The following is a 26,450-nucleotide window of genomic DNA, read 5'->3' as shown; positions in this document are numbered from 1 at the left end:
TGAGTTTCTGTACCTTTGTTATAGTACTTAGACATCTGAATATTTTTAAAAGAAAAAGAAACCAAAGATTTGCCCTAAACTATCACTGCAGCCCTTGGGGGTTTAAAGAGTTCATTTGTGCACAATTTTACCAGACTACTTTAAAGCAAGAGATTTAATTATTAGACACAAACATATGAATCACTTCAAAAGTATCCATATGGTACGCTCTGTCTCAAAGAGATGCAAAGAAAGTCCTACATTTAAGTCTCATTTAATATTTATCAGATTATTTGACTTCACCGAGGGCTTCTGAAGTGAGAGAACCGGGGGTGGGGGAGACCAACCCAACCCTATCGGGTACCCAAATCAGCCCACAGTGCTCCATCAACCGAGGAGAAGATGAATGCCTTCTTGCTTCCTCTAGATTTAGCAAGTAAGAATTTCAGACAAAGAAAATTAAAACTTGTTGCTTACTTGTACGTGTGTCCTGTTATTTCATTTCTCACCATGACACAATCAACCAGCCACTTGGCTAGCAGCCCTGAGTTGTCATGACCAATCTGAACGGTCGTCAGCTTCCCTAAATTCTGGCACTGGAATGAATAACAGTTTTTACTTAATTTAAAAAACAACAGACAACACCCCCCACCACCACCACATGCACACATATGGTCTCAAATGTATGTTTTTATGCAGTTTCCTTTGATTTATACAGCAAGTATTTTCAACCAAACATGCAGAGCGTTTTGAAAAGCAGAATAATTATTTTAAGACAGGAGAAAAGAAATAACTTGAAATAAAACTATTGAAGGCTTGTGAAGAGATTACATTCTTTGTTGTGAGCCCTCACTCTGAATATTTCTGAGAAGTATTAATTACAAATTTCTGAGCTAAGGTGATAAAAAGGTGTGCTTTCCTAGAAGAAACAATCTTCAGTACAAACAGCTTTTCAAAAACGCATTTTGAGCATACTGACCTGCAGCTGACACACTCTACACTATGAAGCAGTCCCTAGATCCTTTATTCTTTTCAAAGATCCATTTGCTTATTGTTGGGCAAGACAAAAATCACTATCATGAGACTCTTTTAGCATCACAAAGAGACAGAATAAGGGAAACAAGGGACTGTGAATTCCAGTGCAACATGTAACTGTAGGTGGGGCTGGCAGCAACAACTATTAATGTCACCTGAATACTTCCCTTGCAAGACCTTGGTTTTCATTGCTTCTAATACTGACAAACAAGCAGCTTGGGCTGGTGTTTTCCATAGTGGGTGGCTACCCAAGTTGACATTTTAGGAAAGCTTCAGCCAAAGGATTATTCCAGAACAGTGTTAGCATGGTCCTTAGAAATGTCTAAATATGTTATTTCGCTTGTTAGAAGCCTGCAGATCTTTTCTACAAAATACTAATATCTGAAGGAGAGGCAGCCATTGTATCGTGAAAATATCCTCTGTCAAAATCTACCTTTATTTGGCAAGAGGCTTTTGGGGTTTTTTTACTATTGTTGTTGAAGATCAGTCTCCAGATGCTCAATGGATGCAACTTCAATTTTAGTAGCAGATTTTCCTACGAAATCACTCCTTCCTGGATATGGTACAGCCTGGAGCTACAAAGAGCCTGACGGGGCTTTCCCTGCCGTTCCCACTACCAGCTGCTTTGAGGTGGCACCAAGCCAACCTGTGACTGATGGGTGGGAAAGCAGAGGGGAACGCCGGGTAGTCAAACGCAAAGAGAAAACCACAGCGAGCACGGAGAAAAGAGCCCGATGGGGATGGCGGCTCTACGGTTTGCTGGGGGTAGCACATAAAAGCTGGGAAGTTGAAGAGCTTGCAGGTTTTACTGGCTGGTTGGAAGGAAAGCAAGCTATGCCAGACAAGGAGCTGGAGCAGGAGGAGAAGAAATTTGGAACTGGCCAGAGGTAGAAAGGGACCTGACCTGGGTGGTGGTAAGTGGGAAGACAGATTGAAAAAAGAGAAAAGAAACCTGGAAGGGAAATAAGGAGTCAAACAAATCCTGAAAAGGAAAATCAGGCAAAGAGATGTGGAAGGGAATGAGACGTGGAAGTAGATTGGCCAGGTGAGAAGAGGATCCCTGGGCTGGGACAGGGACAGCAATGAAACCTGTGAGTGAAAGAGGTATGTGCTCACAAGAAACTTGCACCTAGCGCAGGAGGGGCAGGCAGCATTATTTTCCTGCACATATTTGAATACACAGCAACCTTGAAAGCCTCCCAGAATCTGAAATGCTGTGATCTTAAGACAATAAATCTTCACTAAATTAGTATCTGTTTGGAAGCACGTTTCAAATTGAAAAGTAAAACGTAAAGAGCATGTACTCACCTCAAACGTCATCTCTAGGTGGTTTTTAGGAATCTGCATTACGCCTGTATCTCCTAGTTCTCCCGACACGCATATCCACGGGTTTGATGTGGTTATTGCATTGCTTAGTTTCTTGATGGGAATTATCACGGACCTATATGGGATCACTAAGAACAGGGAGGATAAAAATAAATTAGTTTTGGGGTTTCCCCCCCGGACCCCCTTCCCCTCAGAGCAAACACAGTTTCCGGAGTAAACCACGCCGCTCCCTTGAAAGGCAAGTTCTTGCCCCATGTCTCAGCAGCCTAACGAGGAGACATCCTCCTCCTCCTCCTCCTCCTCCTCCTCCTCGGTTTTCCCCGTCAAGGGCGAGGCCAAACCTCGCTGCGGCGGCGGGGACTCTCCTCTCACGGAGGGTCTCCGCAGGGCTCCCGGCCCCACGCCAGCCCCGCACCAGCCCAGCTTTGGGGGAAGCGGGGGGCTGCCGCCTTCTGCAGCCGCCCCCGCTGCAGGGAGGGGTGCCGGCGGCGGCCGGCAGCGGCGCCGCACGGTGGAGCTGCAGCCCCGCGGCAGGAGCGGAGCCGGGACGGCGCAAGGACGGGCCCGGAGCCGGCCCAGGGAAAGGATAACTAAAGCCGGTCTGCGGCAAGGGAACGGCCGCCCCCGGCGGGATGAAGGGGTTAAAGAGGGGGAAGAGGGAAAGTTACGGGGGAGAAGGGAATGTCGGAGATGCTGGAGCTTCAAAGTCTCGAGCCGGATCTGTCTCTGCGGACACCTCCTCATTTTAAAAAAAAAAAAATAGTTGTTATCGTTATCACCATCATTACTATTTGCTTTTAAATCGGCACCGTCCGTGCCCGCTTAAGTCACGAAGGACTGCCAGCCGCCCCGATCTGGATTTGACTGAGGTGCTGCACCCTGGCACCGCAACACTCTCTCCTTGCGTTTCACGAGCTGCCTTTTTGACTGGGTAAGCTAAGCCAGCATTTTTACTTTTTGCGTGCCATACAATGATATTGCCTAAATACTCTCAAATTCCAAGGGCTTGTCCTACAAGGGAAAGCTGCCAAGCTGGATGCCCCGCAGAAACAAGGTAATCAAGGATGAATAAATCTCTTTGCGCTGTGCTAGTTCTGAGGGGATGTATTGCTTTAAGAGGAGAAAAAAGTAGAATGAGTGCCTGTTTTGACAACCACATAAAATTCTTGCTTCGCTTCACTCTGAGCAGGCAGGGAAATGAAGATTAAGGGCTGCCAAGGTGAATCCAAATAATTAGGGCATCTCATGGGGTCCTGCCTTCTCCACATTGCCCAGTGCTGGAGAGACAAAGATTCATTTTCGGATTTCAATCCAACCTCTGCTCTCCTTCTTACAACAGAGGAATGGAGAGGGAATCTTTTTGGCATTTAAGGAGAGACAAAAAGAGATTTAAAATATACAGCACAGCAGTGCCTTGTATTTCAACCTCTAAGATTTCCGTCTCCTTTCTCAGTCTGTGAAGAGCAGGCTGTTAGGATGCGCAATTAGCAAAGGCCAGAAAGAAGCATTAGGATGCAGAGGACTTGTCTGGGAGGGAAGATGAAAGAGACTACACAACTCGGCGAGGAAAATCAAGTGCTACAGCGGCACTCTGCTGATTACTCTCCTTTGTGCACTGCTGTTATCCAAGAGCACTCCCACACAACCTTGGCTCTCCAGCTGGTTTCCCAGAGCAACACCCAGCACCCATGAGCCAAGACAGCAACAACCAAGGTTTCCAGATAAGGGCTCAGCTACTCAAGCACCAGCAACAGCAACATCGTCTCTTACAAATCATGACAGCAACTAATTTCTATTCAGGGGGAAAAAAATTGACTGTCCAACTCACTGATTGTGGTGAAGACACTTGTGAAGCAGAAGTAATCCACAGCATTGAGCGAGAGCAGGTGATACAGAAATTGTTCCCGTTCTTCTTCACAGCGCAGGAAAGCATAACGCTTGTAAAGTTTCCTGGTAGAAACAAATACATTGCTTTCTTGTTGAAAAAGCACCACGTGTCTTAAAAGGTGTTTGAATCTCAAAACACCAAATGAAGAGTTGATCTTCATGGGAGGTATGAACAGTGAGATTCCCTAGCTAACGCAAGCTCCTAGAAACCCATCGGGGGCATTTACCCTCTGTGCTACACATGTTTTACAGATCACTTTTGGCTTCACACTACCACCTTTCCACCGTAGAATAGCCTTGTCTAATAACCTAATCTTCCTTCTGCTCCATACTGTGACAGAGAAAACTAAGCAGAAGGCGCGAAAGCATGGAAGGCACCAAGCAGCAGCACGGGTCTTCCTGCCGCTCTCTCAGTTCAGCGAGCCCAGCATATACCACTGGTTGCCCAAAGCAGGACAAACGCACACCAGGAGTTAACCTGGACCCGCTCGGAGAAAGCAAAGGCTTCTGACAGTGCCCACAGTCTGATGGCAACAGACTCCCAAAAAGCTGCTAAGGTAAATAGATTGAGATGACACTTCAGGAAAAGCCAGGTCTGCCACCACGCCTTTAGCTGATGACCCAAGAGGTGAGTGTCTCCAGCTACTCCTCTTTCTTCCCGTTAGCAGACTGGAGCACTTGGTAGCTTCTGGCGTAATCACGCATGCAACATCACGGGGCCAGTTCTGCTAAGAACTGCATGCAGTAAGGTTTGGGGTTTTTTTTCTAAACGCATTGCTTTGAGAAAATGAAGTCAGGGAACACCTATGCAGGCAGATCCTTAAGTGCCTGTGCTTGCAAAGGAGGCAAAGTTGGGTGAGCTGATAAGTGGCCGGGAGGACTGGCCTCTAACCCAGCTCCTCGGCAGTCAGGATGGGGGCCAGCGTTTCACTTGAGTCAATGTAATGCAGGGCTGCTGTGAGAAAAGGGGCATTCCTGCCCCTGCCGCTTCATTTGCACAAGATCTAGTGACTGTAGGGCCGCAAAGTGGCTTGGATCAACGCACTGGTCTGACCAAAACCTAATGCCTCCTTCCTGAAAACTGTGATTTGTTTTTCCAGGCGGATGAGGAGACTCCTGCCCTGCTGGGTGAGCAGTACCTCCTCCCCCACCTACCCTCTGCCCTTCAATCACTTCTATCTGGAAGTCACGGCACCCAAACAGGACACCTGGCCGTGCCCAGAGCCCGCAGAGCACCTGGACACGCCACTGAGGAAGACATGAAAGTGAAGCTTTGAGAAAAAGAGACCGCTTACTTGGCAAGTGCCTGGTTGGAAAGCAGCTGCTTCAGGTGCTGAGACAAAAGCTTCTTCTCCAGAGAAAGCCTTATCCAGGCTCGGGCTCGCCCCACATCCGTCTTTATCTCACTCATGTTCTGAACATGCCTGAAACGGGTGGAAAAAAAAAAATAGTAACAGATGAATCATAAAAATCTTACATTCTTCAAATGGCAACATCCAGTGTGATGCAGTGGCTGAATCAGAAAACATCTCTTGACATCACCTTCAGAGAAAGGAGACCCCCAGCGCAGCCCTGCAGAGCCCTGCACTGCGGCACTGAGACCCCCGGTAGCCCCGGGCTGACTCAGGGATGTGGGGCAGCCCACCCCGGGCACGGCAGGTTGCAACCCGAAGGCACTACAGTCTGTATCAGCTGCTCTGTGTCCTGGCATTGGCTTGGCCGAGGCGAGCAGGAGTAGATCTGTTCATCCCTGCATTGCCCGAGGTAGATGTCCTCATGGACAACTGCTAACACTTAAAAAAAGCAGCCACCTTGTGAGACCCAGTTATATCACAGTGGCTCCCTCAAGCTGCTGACACGAACAGGTATGTCTGTGAGGGCAGAGGACAAACACACATCTTCAGAGCTTCTCCAAACCACAATCTACTCTGAAGGCACTAACAACCCCCTCGATGGCAGCAGCAATGGGAAATCTGAGAAAAAGAGGATTGTTGGAGAAAAACAGCGACAGGCAGTCACAAGCAGAATCACATTTTCAGGGATATGAGGCCCTTGTGTAAGTGATAATCTGAACAGCCCTCCACCACGTGCTTGGTCTGTAGGAAAGCAGAACTGCTCCATAGGGGCTTTCTTCTATGGTTTTGCTCTTCTTTTTTGAAACTTCCCATATTTCAGAGTTTGGAGAATGCCAGAAACTCTAGGTTTAGAGCACAGGGAGCTTTAGAAGAGGAAGAGAACTGCCATGGCAGGGTGAAGCTACTTCCAAAAACCCCCCACTTGCTTAAATAAAGAGCAAGAAAAATGAGTAACAGTTTCCAGCAGGGGAAAGAAAAGGCTGCAATTTCTTAATTTTCACACAGTTTGCATGTTAAGTGCACAGGCAATTCAGGCCTCCAAACCTCCGTGGCAGGCTCCAAGTAGCATCAGCTGAGCCTGAACTGATCTCTGCCGCGATTCACTTTCCAACTCCCGTGTCTTCCTTGAAGGCCCTCCCTGCGTTGCTGAGTGTTAGGGAATGCGGCAATATTTACTCCAAAGAAAATCCAACAAAGTCATGCTGTGACTGATGCTTTTTATGGTGACTAGTATAGTCTCACTGTCTCGTGCTCTCCCCCATCTGTTATGCCCAAGCGTGTGCTTTGCGTTATATTTAGACCCTGCATTATTTGAGGAAAAATACTCTCTTGTTTATAGAGCTTCCAAATTAACAGGACTAGGACCTTAAGGGCAAATTTGCAAAGTACAACTTAGTGCTGTCCAGAAATACATGTTTGCTCTGAGTAAGTGAGGTGGATACCAGACATAGCTCATGGTTCTCCACCAGACTAACCTACCCGAATTCTCAAAACACAGATGTACCTTTGCCACCCAAGCTGAGGGGCCTGCATCACATGGCTCTGGGCTGTAGGTACATATCTGAAGCACCATCAGGAAGAAACAATCAATAGGAGTAATGGTAGCTTGCCAGTGGCAAAACCTAGGTTACTGAAAACCCCTCTAAAAGGAAAAAAAATTCTTTTTTTTTTTAAGAAACTTTCCTGCTGTTTCCTAAAATGACACATGGGTAGTTCTCTGATGGACCAGGTGAGAAGTACTAACTCACAGTGAGCTGTAAAACAAACCCAGGAGGGCACATTACATAGAATCATAGAATGGTTTGGGTTGGGAGGGACCTTACAGATCACCTAGTTCCAACCCCCCTGCCACGGGCAGGGACACCTCCCACTAGACCAGGCTGCTCAAAGCCCCATCCAGCCTGGCCTTGAACACTTCCAGGGATGGGGCCTCCACCACCTCTCTGGGCAACCTGTTCCAGTGCCTCACCACCCTCACAGTAAAAAATTTCTTCCTAATATCCAATCTAAATCTGCCCTCCTTCAGTTTGAAACCGTTACACTCACATACAAGTCCTTGCCCTTTATAAGCAAGCTCAGCAGCCTCCCTCCATCAGCAGCGATGCCTACCAGCTGAATCACTGCTCAGAGCCTTGCTCCTGGCACTGGAAAGATCTTCCTGGCTCGGAGCGTGGAAGGCAGCGTTAGACCTTTCTGCCCAGACAGCCGGGCACGTGATCTGGAGTCCTTGAGAAACAGGAGGTGCACTACACTCAACTACATCTGTTGAGACACTCTCCTCAGACGTTTCAAGTCTTTTGAGAAGGGAAGATCAAAGCACAGACTATCATCTTCCTCCCTCCCCTTCCCCCCCCGAGTGCTCGGCTGGAATTACATCTAATATGAAACACTGAGCGGAATATGTTATTTTACTGTGAGAAGATTCAAATGTGGATGTACTCAATCTTATTCCATGCATGCTCTGTACCTCTTCGTTACCTGCTTCTGGTTCAGACCGGATTGTCATTAATTGTGCATTTGGGAAAAATAAGGATCTGCAACCATGCAGCTTGCCAGAAACATTAAGAAGATTCAGTAATCAGTCTTGTTGTCAGCAAAAGTACCGCGTAACAGAACAGAGCATTCAGGAACCCAAATTTATTCAGTCTCAGTTGTGAGAGTCAGAACAGCTCTATTTTTATCAGTGACCTCAGTGGATGCACCGTATGCTCACCACCACACAGCAAACTCTTCTTGTCAGGGCACTGAACAGCAATTTCAATGCATCTCCCTAGGTTGGGACTTGCTTTTAATCCCATTAGTAATAAAGAAATATCTATTTTCCCTGTCAAATGTAAGCCTGGGGTATGATGAGACACTTCCTCTGCAAGTAGCCGTGCTGACAGAAGAGGTTACAGCTGCTCAGTATCACTGTGCCCCCGAGGATGGCGACTGCTCCCGATCCCAGTGCAGTCAGAAACGAGCCGTACTAGCTCGTCCCGTGTAGGTAGCAGGTCTTTGCTAACCCAGCTTCTTTTTGACTGCAGCAGGTGAAGCATCACTGCCGTGGGCCCAGCACCCGGGGCTCGCGTCCTCGGCTGCAAGCTCCCTGCAGGAGGCGAGGCACAACACGGGCATGAAAGCAAGCGCTGGTGGCAAGGAAGAGCTTGCCCAAAGGGGAAGGACCCAAAACTTGAACCCAGCTGGACCAAAGGTTTCGGGGAGTTGCCTTGGCGCTGACTGGTCTGGCTGGATGCGCAGCGATGTGCCTGAGGGGTGAGGCCATGCAGGAGGCAGCCTGTGGCAAGGGTCTGCCGGGGAGCTGGAAGAAGGGTGGGAGCGACGCTGCAGATCCTCGCCTGGGGAAAAGGCTGAAGGGTAAACCCCAAACACGCTTGTGCAGAGATTCTCCGTGCAGAGAACCGAAACAAACACGTTGAGCATCTTCCTTACCACATCTAAAATGCCCGGCTTTGCGCGGGAGGCAGAGGACACACCACGTTACCTGTAGCACAGGCTCATCGCAGGTTCAGAGCGTGATGGTGATTCAGCCCTGCTTTTTAAGTTGTTTACATAACCTTGCATGAGCCATCAAAAACAAGCTGTGCTTAAGGCAATGCTTAATCCTCTAGCCATTAGCTCAGGTAGCACTGCAACCCCGGCAATTTAACAATTACCCATCCTTCTAACTTCAGTATAAATCTGTGTGTGCAAACAAATATTAAGCAGCATTCCTTCCAAGCAGAAGAAAGTATGCCACGACACTAGGAATGAAAAATCCACCTCACCATCTGCCCAGCATTTTCTATGACCAGGCATGTTCGTGGACAATCACAAATACCCAAGATACTACAAAAGGTAGTGTTCTGCACTTTTTTCCTCGGAAAAGCAGCGGAAACGCTCATGTGGTTCAAGCAAGAGAGCTCAGATCTGTGCTGGGCTTTCATTACTCAAGTGGAAGGACGCGGAAGACAAAACGCATGCACGCAGCGGCAAGCGCACACGGCCGCCTCCGTCAGCAATCCCCTCCCGGCATGCCGCGTTCCGCTCCAGATCCTCCTTCATCCTTTCCTCAGGCTGACCCTCTACATGCCCGTCAGCCTCACAGGGCTGAATTAAGTAAATAGCTGCCATGTCCCATGAGAGGGATGCTAAAATGACAGACACGTGTTTCAAAATGACCTCTTGGCATTATATTCCTAATTGCGCTGTACACATTCTCCCTCCCCCCTTCACATGTTGTTTTAGCCTTATGTGGCACGTCATACTCTTCAAAATCACAGCACAAGACTCAAACTATATAGCATCAAACAAAAAGGTCACACACTGCAGGTGGGAAGTACAGTCATCTTCTTTCAGAAAAGCCTGACTAATCTGTGTGATCTCACATTGAAAAAAAAATATCTGTAATAACACACATGGTAAAAATCACATCACTGTAATCACGTTTTTGTGAACTAACTATAATTAATCTTATTTTTACCATAAAATTTTTTTCCACATTTTTACATGGAAGAAGGACATGGTATTACAAGAAACAATACTCATGTTGCCTCACGCATGAAATTGCCAGCAATTGCTAGCAGCTCTCTAGAGATGAGCATTATTGCATTACTCCTCCCCGCTTTTGATGGCACTTTTACCCCAATGCGATGCTTTGCCACGGCAAGCGAAGTGTCAAAAAGAGCGGCCTGACCTGGCAGTGGCTTGATCAAGGAGATGCTCTGAAGAACAACTGCCTGGTGTTGTCACATCAGCACATCTTCATCCATCCCTCCTTACTCTCTAATCCTTCCACTTCCCGACCAACACTGCTTAAAAAGTTCTCCAGAGCCAGGCTGTGGTCTCCTACAGAGCACCTGCCCTTACTTCACACCCCAACTTTAAACTCACCCAAATTCCAAGTTTCATTACATTTCTAAATTTGTACATTTATTACTATTTGACATAAAATGCTAATTGAAAAGAAAGAATATTGCTCAGGCATTGCGAGCAGGTTTTTATGTCCCTTTGCTTTGTCTATCAACTGTGCTTGCTTGGTCAGTGTTTTAAAACAAACACAAAGAAAAAAATTCCAAGTACCAAGGAATTCAACATATCCCCTCTTATTTGTAGAAGTTGGCTTGGAAGAACCCCTGGGAAAACAAAACCTGCAGTAAAACTTGTGTTTTTCATTGTCTTTTAGCTAAAATAAATCAAGTAAACATGCAAAAAGGTTTTGCATAATAAAAAGGCAACGCACTGTAGCTTTGAATGTGGGCTAAGGAGAAGGTTTAATTGTCTTAGCCTTTGTAAACCCAAAGCCAGTGAGGAACTTTACCTTATGCTACACAATTAAAACCACAATGAATGCTTTAGAAAACTGCATACCTCATATCTTGTATCAAGGAAACCCTCAGAGTAGGCAGAGTAATTCCTGTATCAGACTTTCGTCTTTCTGTTCCAACAGCAACTACAATGGAGAAAATACATGAAGTTAATAGAAAATTACAGTATGGTCTGCAATGCATTTGCTTTACATACAGCTGAAAACAATCTTAAATGTCTGGTAACTGCAATGTTCCTGTGCATTATCATTAACTCTATCCTGGAAATGGAGAAGCAGACAGAATGAAAAATACTTAATAAATCACCTATTCCTTCCTTAATCCAGCACTGAACTCGGACATTTAACAGCTTCCTTCTTCGCATGTGAAATACATTAACATAAATCTGTAGGGTGATGAGTTTTATTAGCAATATGTTTTCATGGAAAGCTCACAACTGAGAAGGACGAGACAAAATTAAGCTACAGTAGCATATTCGATGCTAAAAATGCCATACATTTCTGTGCTCCACTACTTGTATCAAACTGCTTTGTGGTGACACATTTTACCCTCAGGAATTTGTGCCTGCCAGCCAGATTGCTTAGTGCATTACTCATCGAAGCTTATTACAAAGTCTTTTCACGAGCAAGACTAGTTTGTCCATAGATGTGTCCTTGAGGACTGTTCATAAAAGTTCCCGTCTGCAGGATTTGGAGGATTGGAGAGTCCTTGGAAGATGATCCACTCAAGTTCAGAGATGTTTACTACAATACCCAGCAGCAGCTTGTGGGAAGGAAGATGTCAAGGTCATCAGAAAACCAACCTCTCTCACAACACAGAAGAATTTAGTGATTGTAAAGGGCCAAACCAAAGCACAAACTGAGATGGAGATTAATTACACAACTTCTGAACTCTCCCATCCACTAGTATAAAGATTTATTGAACACGGAGTTATTCACATTGGGATTTGAGAGACAGATTATGCTTATTGAAAGAAAAAATGACATCTGTCTTAGCCACAGCTTCACACCTGCAGCTCCTTCAGAAATCACCTTATGTGGAAGCATTGCTTCTCACACCCCACTCAATGCTGGTTAAAAGGGAATGAAGGTACAGAACAGCCATCAAGTGTTTGTCCAGACAGGGATAATAAGTATGTTCATTTGCCTCCAACTATGTCCACCTATTTTGTCCAGACATCAAGGAATCTTCATAATGATTATGAAAGGTCTCAAAATGTAAATGTGATATTAGCAAGCAAATACACCGAAAATCCTGCATGGGTTTCGTGTGGCTGCACTGTTCCTCCCAGGCCCAAGTTCATTCACTGTGGTGGACCTTTCACAGAGTCAACTGCCAAGTACTCACCTGGGGACTCTGCACTATGCTCTTGCTTCTCTTCTCTCTCCTGGTACTGAAGTAAATGGGACCACAAAGCAGACTTCCCCTGAAAATTGAACATGTAGTACATAGCTTTAAATAAATCAAACAAAAGGAAAAAAGTGAGTGAACACAGCAAAGTAAGGGGATTGCATTTCAGTGGGCCAGGAATCAATCCTTCCCTCCTGGGCCATGAGACCTCAGGAAAAGGAAAGGACCATCCCACTGGTCTAGGAGTCACACCACCTGCCTTGGTTTCCTTGTCCTCTCCCCAAGTTTCCCTTCTGAAGATTGAAAGAGAAGAAACCAAACACCTATTTGACAACGTCATTGCAATTTCCAGAGATACCTCTCAAAAAAAACTCAACAAACAAACAAACCCACCCGTCAAAAAGACCCCCAAGACCTCACAAGACATGAACCAGGGACTCTGATCCCAAAGACCTCCCACTTAATGTTGGAATGACACTAGTGAGTAGCCACTTAAAAGGTAGAGATGGCACTTAGTATTTGCTAGAGTAGTGTACGCACAAAGTCCCAAGTTTCCAGTTACCAACCTGCTTCACCTGCAGACCATGGCTCCAGATTCTTTCTAGCAGATCGCAGAGGCTAGCAATCAACGTATTTTCCTCCAGACCTGTTATGTTGGCTTCTCCATGTCCCAGTTCGACTGCTTCATGGCCCATCTTCTCTACCAACATGCGTTTAGTCTTTAAAAAAAAAAAAAAATCCCCAAAGGTTTCCAAGAATGTTATCCAACAAGGGACAGAACCTATAGTGGAGTTAAACATGCTTAATCTAGAAACCATCGCTAATGGCCTGACCAGAGAAACTTCAAATCGCTTTACAGAGATTGTAAATTAAAAAGAATAATAAAAACCAAAATAAACCCACTCAAAATAAAACAACTTGCAAGATTACTCCATACTGTCCCATTTCTATACCCTTTATCTATTGTCCTATTCCTACACTGTTGATCTATTACCGACCGGTATGAAAAACAGACTACAGAGCTAGCTACATTTCAGTCTTACTCAGTATCTGTTTTTCTCCTTGTTACAGCTATTAAAACTCAGGTAATACGGTATACCATCAGCTGCAACAGACACAAAGAAATTATTTTTCCATGGCTATAAAAGCTTCTTTAATATTAGAAACTGCTATACTTCATTTGCTCTGCATAAGCAACATGCACAACAGTCGCATGTGCTGAACGCTTCCTTTTTTGACCGAGTGTCTCAAGCCAGTTATGTTTAGGCTACATTTACATTTTGAATAGTTGAAGGAAATCCTCCCTCAGATGTCTGATCATGCTGATTCTCCTTCCTGTTCTTTTCACTCCTTTCACCAACTTTGACTGCATAACCAGGAGAGGGGTAATACGTTCCTTTCTTTCCTAGTAGTTGAAAAATGTAACACTAAAAGGACATCCACTCTGCAATAGCCTAGTACACCAACGGACCAACGGCATTCCAGCTGTGAAGGGCTTTGAGGACACCATCTGCAGACGCTATTTAGGCTCAGTGTAAGCAAGGGGAGAGCGGGAAGGGGGAGGACCTACCTTCATGCGACATTCCTTCAGTAACCCTTCCACAAATTTCCAGTTGGTCTGCGCAATCACAGCTGGAGAGAGGTCTGAGAGTTTGGGCTGCCTTAAATTTTTTCCTAAACTCCTCGCCTCCTGCATGTACTTCTGAAAATAAACAATAATTTTAGATATTGCAAGCCAGAGGGATTCTCCTCATCCTAATCCTAGGCAAGCAAATGCTGGTGAAAAGGAACGAGCTAGTGTTAATCTAGGAACAACATCATGATTTGTCTGATGCTTAGGTGTTGGGCTGGAGAAGTGGAATGCTTCCTTTTGACAAAAGGAAAAACAAGATCTTTTCCTGTGTGGAACCGAAACAGTCAACGTTAGCTAGTGAACCGTGCTGTTAACCACTAGCACAAAGTTAGCCACATCAAGTGCATTAAAGTGCAATACCTTCATTCAGCAATAAAATCAAAATATCAAGTTTCCTTCCATTGTTATTTGGTTTTCACTTAAAAAAATTTAAAAACATAAAAGCCATTTGTCTAATTTGTTGCAGGCTGTACATGAATGGAAAAAATCCTTTGAAAAGAAATCAGAGGAAAAATAAATACACCTAGTGAAGGAGAAATATTTCATCCATTACATTACTGGACTGTTTATGTGGGGGAAAAAAAAATTCAGACTGGATTCTATTCTCCATTAACTTCTTAATTACAAGTGAAGCTCATTTTAAATGAAACTGACATTTAGGATACCAAACACCAAACCAATCAACAAAGTGTTATCTGCCCCCAACACCAGTGAGAGGGCTACATGCTGAGCAAAGCTACGAAGTTGGCCACATTCAGGTGTGCAAATATGAAGCCTATCCAAAGGTTGCCCAAACATTATTCATAATTTTTTTGTTAACAGAGTAAAACGATAGAATGTTGCCAAATAAAACAGCCTTGAAGCACAGCGCTCAGCCTGGTGTGGGAATGCTCCATTTCCATAGTGTATTTTTATCCCGTTAATGCTGCCTCTTTGCGGGATGGTATGTGACAATGACCCATCTTCCCCCAAGAGGAGCAGACCACTCTCCTCCAGTGACAGTGCTGCCGGTGGCTGGGTTTTCTGGGGAACTGAGGGGACACTACGGCTGCTGCATTCTCAGAGCTTTCTATGTGGGGAGAAAATAATTTATTTAGCAAAAGCAAACACATTGAAGTTAATAGAAATAGCTTTGCTTTTTTTTTTTTTTTGGTGACAGGGGAGTACAGTTTTTCTGACACATTTGGATTTTTTCAAGACAAAATTCAGATATGAACCACTTAACACCAGTCCCACAGGTCAGACAAGAATGTCGCGTTCTGCCATGGAAAGTTGTGTTCAATAAAAGTGCTCAGATAGGTAATTACAGTTTCACCAATTCTATAAGAACATAAAAATAGTTGAAAAACTACATGTGGGAATAAAAAAAATAATAAAAAAATCATAGATGATGAAAGCGTGTTGTTCAGCAAGCAATCTCACAAGTGACTTCTGTCTAACGCAGTGCAAAAATTAGCAAAGAAAACAGTGAAAAAGTAATACAGGGAATATATAATTAGGAAATCTCATATTTCCTTTTAGATGTAAAGGGATAAATAAAGTGCAAAGTGCGGTTATAGTCTGAAGAGTACAAAACACGGATAACCTTACTTTATTCATTGTATGTCTTGTTATTATACTAAAATAAAAATTAAAAAATTATTAACTCTTGTAAGTTTGAGAGAAGAATAAGGGTGGGATGGAAGATCCAATTGATTACACTTTGCCTGTTCATCAGCATCCACACACCAGAACCCTCATCCGCACTGGGATGTGACGATCCAGCAGTCAGAAAGCAATGCGTTTTGAATTTGACACCCTAAGCTGAATTGCCAGGCGAGCAACATGGGAAAAAAAGAAGCAAAACAAAATTCTTGTCTTTCAGCCTCGGAGCCGTTATGTTCACCAGGGAGCTGGCGTGGAAGCTTAGAGAGGATTTCCAGCCACTTTTCCGATTATAACCACACTTCCAAGCGCTACAGGGATGTGCTCATACTCTACGAGATAGGGAGAGGTCTGAGACGCAGCGAAGACAGCGGTTCCTCACACTCACAACACCTCAAAAGCAGCTTTCAACGAGAAAAACTAAAACATACCAGGCAGCATTCAGAGAAGGATTTTTTAGGAGGCCGTGCAGGAGGGGGTGGTCCCTGATCCCACTCCCAGAAGGCCATTGAGTTCTGACGAAGCAAAAGCTCCTCCGATGGCTAAGAGGAGGCAGATGCCCCGATGGCAGAATAGCCAGAAAGAAAGAAAAGACAAAGCAAAAGAAGCATGCATATGATCCACAGCCAAATAAAGAAGAAAGTAAATACACGACAAAGTATTGAAAAGGCTCTGCTGAGATACACACACAAGGCAACGTTTAAAATATGCTCGCAAAGCCACGTTAGCAAAAATAGCAACCAACATGTACAAGTGCTGTTTTGCTGTGTTTCCATGAAACATCGTTTGAAGCTGCGGTTCCAGAGTCCACTCATCCTTTTGGGCTGCAAATGCCAATGCTGGCCAACATTATGCAGCAAGATTTACCACAAAACAGCAGGAATGTTTTATTTTTGCTAGTGACATACAAAGGAAGCACATGGAAATTAATGGAAAAATATGGAGGAACATATTTAATGAAGGACAAGAAACTGAAAAGATAGGAAAGAAATGCGTGTGTGTGACTGACATTTACAAGAGGCATGGGAGTTTCCAAGCTTTAGGCATGAAAAGGCCCCAAAGTCTTAACCTTTCAAAAAGGCTTACTCATGTCAGGAATCCATGTAAGAGAGAGAGAAAGAAAACTGCTTTAAAAAAAGAAAAAAGTCCTGCCACATTCGCCTCTACAGCGCTGACATTTATTCAAGGACTTGACTTCTGCAGAGACCTTCACTCGGCCAGAGCTCGGCAGCTGCACCCAAGCAGGCACCAGGGCTCTGCTCTCTGCATGCAGCGACACGACTGGGGTCCCTGTCAGCAAATAAGCCCTTTTCCTGAGGACAAAGGGGCTATCTTATTCCAAAATTAGTAAAAGCATTTTATTTCTGTCATGTGCTTTGAAGTTGTACAACATACACAGGCATCCGTGACAAGCAGCGCCTAAATGAAACGGCCGCAGAAACCCACACAAACCCTCCGGTAGCATCAAATCTGCCTGAAGTAACAAGGCATCGTTTGTCTAAATTGCACCTCCTGGATCACAAGCTCGTGCTGCCCCGCAGATGATGCCACCTACCTCCCTCAGATCGTTGTCCAGCCCGATGTGCTCCGAGTGCTGCCGCAGGCGGTCTTTCCTCCGCTGCGTGGTGGTGCTGCGACTGGCCCAGCGGCTGGAAAGTCAGAGAGAGGGAAGATACACGTGAGTGGGAAATATTGGGAGAAAAAGCCTGAGTTGGGAGCCAGAGGACATCCGACAGGTCAGGAAATTCGACAGCAGTGGGAGAAACGAAAGCACAAACTTGGACATTGCTGGTGCCTGACCTCCCCATGGGAAACCAGCTGGCAGGTGACAGGCCACCGAGCACCCAAGGGACAAAAGCCCCGACAGAAACATGCCCACTGCCCGCCAGGGTCTCCAGCGAGAGCTTCTGTGTTACCCAAAGTGCAGAGCGTCGATGCCACCACCAGGAAAGTCGTTGTACTTGGTTACCCAACAACACCGTTTTTACTGCATTTGCTGAAGTTTGGTAAAATCGGTGCCTGTATGAACAACCGAAATACAATGATGTATTTTAAGTAACAACTTCTGAAATTTTCCTCCTTCGTGAGAGGTGGTACTTCTCCTTTCTCCACTTCCTGTGGTACTTCCAGGAATTATTTCAGAGAACCTCGTCATTGCAATAGTAACTACTGTGATACTGGGTGCACCTATGTCTAAAGGTTACAAACAATATTGACTTCCTGGGATTAATCATGCTGCTGTCTTCACCACATCTTTTTTTGCACTGGGTTTCTAAATACGACAGAAAGCCTGTATTTTTTGCTACATGTTCGTATATGTCCAGCTGACTTCTTTCCTCATCTGAAGCTGTTGCCCGAAAGCAGCCGCTTGGTAACCAGGTTTGAAACTGAGCAACCTTAAAGCTCCCAAGTGCCCAAACTCTTTTAGGCCAGATACTATAACAAAACACAAAGCAAGAGAACTCTGTCCTGAGGAATTTCCAGTCTGATTGTGGGGTTTCTAATAATACCGTGGCCTTCTGTCAAAGCCTTGAAAACAAAAAAGCTCAACTGGTACAGAGAATAAATAAGTTAATAAATTATTTATAAAAGAAAGCTGAAATAACACTGTATAAAGCAACCTATCAAGCATTAAAAATAAGTATCTTAATGCACATGAAAGCTACATCTTCAGAATGATACTGTGGCTGTGTTTATCAAAATTAAAAATATCTTTCAAATACACTGAAAAAAAAAGCACCTTAAAGTGTATAACCTTTTAATCGCTTCGTGAAGTCACCTCTTCTGCCTCTCTCCTGCACTCAGAAGTTAAAGAGCAAAACCAAGGCAAAGCAGAACACGAAGCCTGCCCAGGGCAGCGCTCCAGCTCTGGTGGCTGGTGGGACGTATGAATAAGGCTCTACCTACAGGAGGAAACTGCCTGGCAGAACTGGAAGGGATAACCTAAATCTGGAAGGAAAGAAAAGGAAAGAAAAAGAAAAAAAAAAACCACCACGAAAAAAACACCCCACACTCCCCAAATTCAGTACTTGAGTCAATCGGACCTTCCAAAACCCGTCTCCATCCTGGCCCCTCTGCTCCAGATGGAAGTTTCCATGCCAGGCACCATGCCAGAACAACTGCCGTGAGATGTTTTTATCTACAGGAGCTGTGATCAACAGGCAGAGCCCCTGGGGTTCTCTGCCTTTGATAGATCTATACAGAGGGAAACCTAGAGATGCCCACAGCAAAGACAGAAGTGTGTGCTTGGTGAGCCCCTCCACACAGGTGGTATTGGCGAGGACAGCAGTCTCCACATCCCAAACCCATCCATTTCTGTGTGCACCCCAAGCAGGAGCATATACAAATAGGATCTGGGATCTGAACTGTTTGGGCAAGGAGTTTCAGCTGGTCACATGTAGGCAGTTTCATGTCTGGAGGAGGAAACCCTTGCGCAGAGCTGGACTTGAGTCCTGACATGTCCAACAAGCCGTTGGGGATGCACAGGAAGGGGAACCTGACCCAAGAGAAGTTCAGGGATGTGACGCCTGGTAACTGAATCCATCTGTTTCCAGAGAGGAAGACTTTGCATACATGTACCTATTTCCATCAATTCCTCCAGTGAGGCAACCGAAGACCAAATTTTGGCTAACCGCACAGGTGAAAAGGAAAAAAAGTCACAGAAACTATAGTTTTTGTGGTCAAATTGAAGTCCCTTCCCACCTGCCTCCCAAATAGTGTCAAGAAAACATGTACAAAGGAAGAAATAAACATCTGGGTCTGCATGCAGTTATCGTTCAGCACCTTGCCATCCCGTATGACAAGAAATTTATTTTTAAAGCAGTGTAGCCTCAAGTCTCTAGTAACTAAACAAAACAGCCCAATAGATGTCTGTACAGCAAATGCTGATACCTTCTCAGAGGAATACATTACTGACATAAGTGTCTTCACACCTCCTCAGAAGTCTTAAAATATCCAGCCCATGAGTTTAGTAAGTCACCACTTTCTTTTTTTCAGAAGCAACACCCAACTTGTCATTAGATGTCTGAGGGGGGAAATAAATCCCTACATTTTAACAATCTTAACAAGTAGAAATGCAGCAGAAAAAACACGCTCTCAAACAGAGGATAGCAGACGTAAAAGTGACTTTAGCTTATATGGAGGCCTTCCATATATTGCAAGTTAGTACCGTGCTTACATTTCACACGACAGAATGCCAATAACACATTGGAAAGTTAAGTTATAGTTCAACTATTATCCACATCATATTTTTCAATTTATTTTTTCAATCAATTTTTTCAATTTACATGATATTTTCTGAATTCCAGACAAAGCTTTGATCCCTCTCCACCTGCATTTCTGCAGTTACTGGAAGATTTAAGAATTGCTACAAGCATCCTTTGAGGGAACATGTCTCACCGAAGGTGAGAGCAGAATGAAAGCCACAGAATAATTACAAGTAATACACCATCATTAAACCATTTTCAGTTAATTCCAGCCCTGTACTCCATCTGGGAGAAGCCACAGATCATTCTCCAGATTATTAATCAGAACTGTTTGAACATTTTCAGCATACAAACGTAAAGATCATTGGCCGTTTATGGAAAAAAAGACTGCTGCTCATCAGCCAGAGCAATTACACATGCAGAGAGCTGCGCGCTCCCTCTTTCCCAGCCTCTATGCCAGGGGAGAGGAACTGCCGGGGCGCTGGGTGAGGTCTGTGCTTTTGGATGCCGCTCTGAATCTCTCTGGGAGATTTTGTGAAGATCTAACAGCAGATAAGCAGGATTACGCAGATAAATCTTTTAAAGCTTTTTCTTTACCGGGCCACACGGAATTTTCCCAAAATAACGCTTCAGTATTGCAATACCACCATCACCGCCCCCCAACAGCAGAGATCACGTTTCAAATTACTCCTCCTCTTCCTTCGGTCACACGAAGCGATTCTAAGAGGGGGCAAAAAGCCCTCCCCCAGCGGCCACACCACCTCCCCTTGGATGGCTGAAATCCCTTGCGGGTGCCTCTCCTGGCCCTGCCATCCGCTGCTGCCCTGTTCACACCTCAGCCCTGGTGCTCTGCCGAAGCAGCGAGGAGAGCTGTACTGCTTGTTTCCAGCCCTTACTCGTGGGCTTTTCAGCTAAACCACCACCACCCGTGTCCCGGTGGAGCGGATGCCAGAGGAGACGAAGCCCTCCTGGCTGTCCCTGCCTTGGGGGGACGAGCCCTGAGCCGCCTGGCACCTGGGAGCACACACAGCGCTGCCGCCCAGCCTAGGTGCTGCCTGAGTACTCCCTGACGCAAAAAAAAGGCTTTTCCCCCCTTTATTTTTTGCCTGTAGAGACATGAGCATGGACTACTGGCATATTTCATTCATTCCTCACAGCGGAGGCGTTGCTACAAGCACCAAGTCTCTGGGGACGAAGCAGCCGCAGCTCAGGCGCTGTGATGTGGAGCGCCCAGGGACGAGCTGCCCATGTAGAAAAGGGAAAAAAGGCTCATTTTGGTTGTCTGCCCATATCTAACGCCCACGCCCAAAGATGAATGCTCTTCACCTCCAGGGGCTGCAAAAAAGCAGTGATGTTTCAGAGGAGGCACCAGGGAAGGCTGTGCTCTGTTCAATAGAGAGAAATGAAATGAAGACACCTCCAGCTAAGAGCCTTTTAACGTGAAGACAGTGAAGTCAGTATTGTTTAATGTCAAATCAGACCCAACAAGCATAGGAATAGGTTTGCAGAGGTTGGAGGAAATGCAAAGGTGACATTTGGAAAAGATGTCGCTTAACCTGTGATGTGTAATTTCTTTAATAAAAACGGTAAGACAGCAAAGCTATCTTTGATATTGGAAGCTAATCTAGCAAAACAGCAGCCTCGTACCAGAGACCGGCCATGCTGTACTGCAACCTTATGTACATCTCTCTCACCCTACCTACCCCATCCTCTCCCTGCCCCTCTTTTTAAAGCTCCATAGAGAAATGGATAAAATTACGTCTGCCCAAGCCAGACATGGCTGTAACGGGTGGGATATACACTGCAGTACTGCTCCTAGAGAACAAGAACGCAAGTGAGGCATCCAGAAGACAACTTCATTCACAGACTGATTATAACCAATATTGCCATCACCACGAAAATCACTGCCGTAATTCACAACCTATTTACAGTGATAACAAAGAGCAAAGGAAGGAGGAAAATGCGCTTGTCTATGGGACAGAACCTAAATCTCCTCATACAGATCAGCTCCTGAGGCAGACTGCTATTTAGGTCTGCAAATCATGACAATACCCCTTTTACCTCTATAATTCCATCAAAGGAGCTATCTGACTGCATTTCTGTATTCATAAGTTAGCACATAGATGTACTATGCCTCCAGCAAATCCCCCTAAAGCACGTATGCAGCCTGCACACATTAAGTACGCACAGGCTGCACAGGTAATCTGCTCGGGTTCAGGAGCAGTTTGACATAGAGTTTCCAAGTGAAATACACGTCAGACCAAACAAATTAAAAGGAAGGTGGAAACCAAGCTCCGCCTGATCACGGATGGGCTGACAGAGGGGTTCTGCGCTGCCAATCTGCTCTCCACACACTGCTCCACAGTAATAGAGACTAAAGCACCTTTTCCATCTCTGCTGTTGGGCTGAACAGCAAAGCTTTTAAACTGCTATGAAAAATATATGAAAAATATGAAAAATAACTTAGTTAAAACCAGAGTGAATTCTATCGTCATATGGAGTTCAGTAACCACTTTGCGTTGTCTATATGTATATATCTCATACTTGCTTTAAAAACATTAACCGATGTTAATGTTAGTGAATAAGTCAACAGCAGTTCTATTTAAAAAATGAGGAGAACCAGAGCGGCAGGCAGATAAACCCTGGGCAGTTCACAACTTGAAGGGGGGGCTGGCAATAGAGGCCACAGGCCAGTGTCCACCCAAATCGTGCCATAAACCGGAGCACAAAAATATACCCATTCCGTGCACTCCTCACGCATGATTTTTACAAATAAATACTGACACAGTGGTGAGGTCAGCAAAACACGGCAAAAGGAACAAACGCCTGGAGAAAGCAAACAAATACTTTTGAAATGTGCTCTATGGGTAAGGGCAACGCATCGCTTGGCCTCCTGACCGCAGGCTTCGGCTGAGTGTGGCGGGGTCTGTGCTTGGAGACTTGGACCGTGCCCTCCTTTGGGGATCGCTGCAGGTCAGGTAGGACACAGAGGTCAGACAAAAGCACGAAGCTCACAGGAAGCCGGGACACAAGCGAGAGGGGGCTCAAGAGAGGGAAGTGTCCAGGGCAGGAAAGAGGAAGCAGGCTGGTCAGGGGAGGAAGCAAGGAGGAAAGCGGGACTCAGATGAAGAAGGTGGGGAAAAAAAAAAACAGGGCTAAACAAAGAGAAAGGCAAAAAAGGATAATTTAAACCATTTTGTAAATGTGTAACAAAGCAAAACCTCCCTCTGAAAACCAAAAGAAATTAAGAAAAAAATATATCAGTTCAGTTGTTCTTTGCAGGCATTCACTACCAATTGCCAGAATGCAAATCTATTCCCATGCTTGGTGTGCAATCAGGGTTTTTCTCTGCAGTATTTAATCTCATTTATCAAGCTTCTTAGTACAAATTAAGTTACAAGGTAATCAATTAGATTGAAAACACAGCTTGTTTCATTGTTTTAATTTTGCACTGTAAGCATATTCACCCTAATTTAACAATTAGCTAATCAAAGACCATGAAGTGTTTATGTAGCTTGGCTTTTTGTCATTCAAATTCCTTTCCTGGATCATTGCAGACGCATCAGCCAGCGGAGTCCCAGCCACAATTTTAAAAGCCTGGCAGAAAACACATGCGGGGAAGGAAGAGGGGAATGTGTAGAAACCACAGTGTGGTGCTGGGGTTTCAAAAAAGGAAAGGAAGACTCCGGAAACCGCTGCTTATTTTCCAGATAAATAGACAAACTGCTTAAGGAACTGCAGCCTGTTTCCTCCTGGGATGCTTTCTAGGAGGACTTCTGCAGAAGCCACTGCTCTACAAGGTTAGAGCAGCGTGGACGGGCCACTTCTGCACCCAGAGGAAGCTGCAGCTGCTCTCTGTAGATTCAGAAGGTTTTCCCATGACTTGGGGGATGTATCAAAGGCGACGAGTGTGCAGTCCCTTAAGTGGGACATTGGTGCCTGATGGGAAAGAGGACAGAACCGGTTGGGGTTTTTTGTTTGTTTTGGGGGTTTTTTTTAAGTGCTGTCAGCTAGGATGAATTGCTCTTTTCTTTACAGAAAAATAATGTTTTTTTTAATTTCTAGAAAAATTTTGATACAGTAGTTATCATCTTTTGCCTAAGTTTAGATCTGCATATTCTGCAGTTAACGTCTTTCCATGTCCTCGCAGTTTCAAAAAGATTATTAGGGAAACTGTATACCTGGGAGCCTATTCTCCAGTTTTATGGAGGTGGGGATTTGGGGTGGGGGTTTTTTGTTTGTTTGGGCTCTTTGTTTTGGTTTGGTTTTTTTTTTCATTTGTTTGCTTTTAAACTTTTCATTTCTTTTCAAGTAAAGTGCAGTTTGGAGGTTTTTTTTTCAGTGAAGTTCTTGCTTAGATGAAGGAGTCGATGTTTCCTTACCACCACAAAGGAAGAGGTAAAGACGAGCCCTAATGACACCACACATGCACCTGCAGCCTGGCCAGAACAGGAGAAAATGTAGAAGGAGGCACTCCCAACCCAAAAATGACCAAGCAGATGAGAGAAAGCGGCAAACAGCGTTGCCCTGGCTGGGGCCAGAGGAGTACAGGTTCACCCCCCTTGTCCAGTTCTTTTAGAGGACACCTTGGGGGGAAGCGGGAGGAGGCAGCAGAGTGAGAGAAGTGGTGCAAAGCACGCTGCCGAGCCTGGCCGCAGGCTGACAGATGAAACATTAATAGACTTCGCTTCCATGACAGGCTTTGGTCTTTTAACACTTACACATGGCAGTGTGATCAGCATTTGTTTCCGGCTGCGTTTAGGTGGAAATGATCCAATGTGACCGTCAACCCTCCCGCTCCGTCCCCAAGCCCCGCTCTCCATGCCCAGCAAGCAAGAGCCAGACACTTCCTCTCCCAAACTCAATTTCTGCCTGGCTAGGCAGCATGGTTTTCTGCGATTACAAACAGGATGTAGGACTAAACGCACTAAAAGTGCTTGATCCTTGCATTGCGTTTCTGATTTAGATATAATATATTTTACATACAACAGCCCAGTAACTGACAGAGGTCCCTTCAGTGCTCTGCCTGACTTCAGGAAGGGAACAGCTAGATAACCTTATGAGCTCCTCCTAGTTACATGTTTGTTACTTTACCTGTCCACAAAGGGAAGCAGTAAAAAGCTGATCGCTGGCCAGTGAGGACAGGTTTTCATTAAAACAGCTTTGAATTGGTTTATTTGACACTGTCCAAAAACAATCAACTGGAGCACGGAAATGATTTATTTTTTTTTCCTCCTTGCAAATACACTTCCTTTCAAAATTACAAGACAAAATTTTCTATGTAAAACTGAAGTTTGTAGAAATAATTCTCATCTACATAGCAACACCCTTTGCATTAACTTTCTGAACACACACTAGCTACATCTGAAGTACTGGGGAATGGAGCCGAAATGTTCTCTTCCCCCATCCCCATACACAAAGGCCTGGTTCTATATGCAAGTCTAACATATCTCCAAGAAGCATATACTGGGAAATTCATATTAATGGAAGGTTATACTTCAATTGATTTTGTGGTCAAAAGAAGCATGCTGTATTTGCAGAGAGCATGAAAAGACTATCTGTTTTATACGGGGGTGTAAATTCAGCAGAATTTCACATCTTAAATGAGAGAGAAAGAGAGTCCACTCAGCTGCTCACATAAAAAGCCAGGAAGCAGAAAGATATAAACAGATGGTCTTGAGATTTTCCAATTACAAACCTTTTTGGCAATATACAACTGGAGGAATTCCAAACATTTGTCACTTTGACATCGCTTTGCAGTAAGTAATGGGATTTTGGTACTTACAAATTCTGAAATATGCTGCAATTTGAAGACCAAAACCAGCTATCTAAATCAAAATTCTCACTCAAGGAGTTAAAGTCATATTTTAGAATAGGTACCAATCTAACAGAAGCATCTCAGAAGGCATAAGGAAATCTATTTTTAATTTGATGCTTATTCACAGATTCACTAAGATCCTGCAATAGAGCCAGAAGATATAAGTAACTTTGAGCAGGCTGGGCACACTCACACTGTTAAACTGAAACCCACCATAAGGATAGGAGGCAGACTGCTAAACACAGCATCCCACAAGATGAAGAAATCCTCCATTCCTCAAGGGAGCATTACCTGTAAACTTTTGTCTCAATTTGCAAGAAGACTGCAAACAAAGGAGCTTTGAAATACGCATTCCTCCTTTTGGTTGGTTTGGTGTGTTGTTTGTTTTTGGGTTTTTTTTGTAATTTCTTTTAAAGAATTGCAATTCTTTAAACATTCAATGCTTAAGGATATCTTATTTTATCATTTGCAAGCCTTATTCCTAGTAGGTTATTAAAAAGGGATTAGCTAGCACTGGGAGGTACAAAAGGCGTATAAATAGAATTGAGTGGGCTCCTCATACAGGAGCTCAGAGCAGCGTGTGTGTGCATGCACATGTCTAGAACAAGAACTAGCTTTAACATTTGGACAATTGTAGCTTTTGGAGCTCTCAGATTTATCTGTGCTCCCACACTTTGACCTACCACAGAAACTGGAAGGGGCAGGTCACCTGAGCTAATAGCTTGAGCTAATAATTTCATGAAGTTGTAATCATTGATGCACAAATCTTCCATTTTTGAAGGGGGAGAAACCCCCCTCATTCATGGGTTTTGAGGGAAGATAGACACAAACAAAAAAGTAACTTACAGCGCTTACTTTATATTATAACTGTACAAATGTAAAGTGTATCAGTACTCCAGATTCTCGTTTTAC

At 44.7% G+C, this 26,450-nt stretch overlaps 1 protein-coding gene across 4 annotated transcripts in view; it reads right to left on the bottom strand.

Annotated features, from left to right (window-relative positions):
* The window catches only part of DENND5B (DENN domain containing 5B), a 116,156-nt gene that overhangs the window by 5,524 nt on the left and 84,182 nt on the right, over positions 1-26,450 (bottom strand). For 2 of the 4 annotated variants that reach the window (XM_074583310.1, XM_074583319.1), the window contains 10 exons: positions 17,071-17,164; positions 15,947-16,057; positions 13,809-13,940; positions 12,805-12,957; positions 12,236-12,314; positions 10,932-11,013; positions 5,523-5,651; positions 4,169-4,290; positions 2,323-2,468; positions 457-575 (listed from right to left, as the gene is read on the bottom strand). In XM_074583310.1, the coding sequence (XP_074439411.1) occupies positions 457-575; positions 2,323-2,468; positions 4,169-4,290; positions 5,523-5,651; positions 10,932-11,013; positions 12,236-12,314; positions 12,805-12,957; positions 13,809-13,940; positions 15,947-16,057; positions 17,071-17,164 (1,167 nt within the window). The remainder of the gene's footprint in view (positions 1-456; positions 576-2,322; positions 2,469-4,168; positions 4,291-5,522; positions 5,652-10,931; positions 11,014-12,235; positions 12,315-12,804; positions 12,958-13,808; positions 13,941-15,946; positions 16,058-17,070; positions 17,165-26,450) is intronic. The other 2 variants (XM_074583327.1, XM_074583337.1) reach the window with 1 other exon arrangement.

The sequence above is a fragment of the Larus michahellis genome, chromosome 1 (assembly GCF_964199755.1).
Source record: "Larus michahellis chromosome 1, bLarMic1.1, whole genome shotgun sequence".
Classification (NCBI taxonomy): Eukaryota; Metazoa; Chordata; class Aves; order Charadriiformes; family Laridae; genus Larus; species Larus michahellis.
This window is presented reverse-complemented; position numbering and strand designations above follow the sequence as displayed.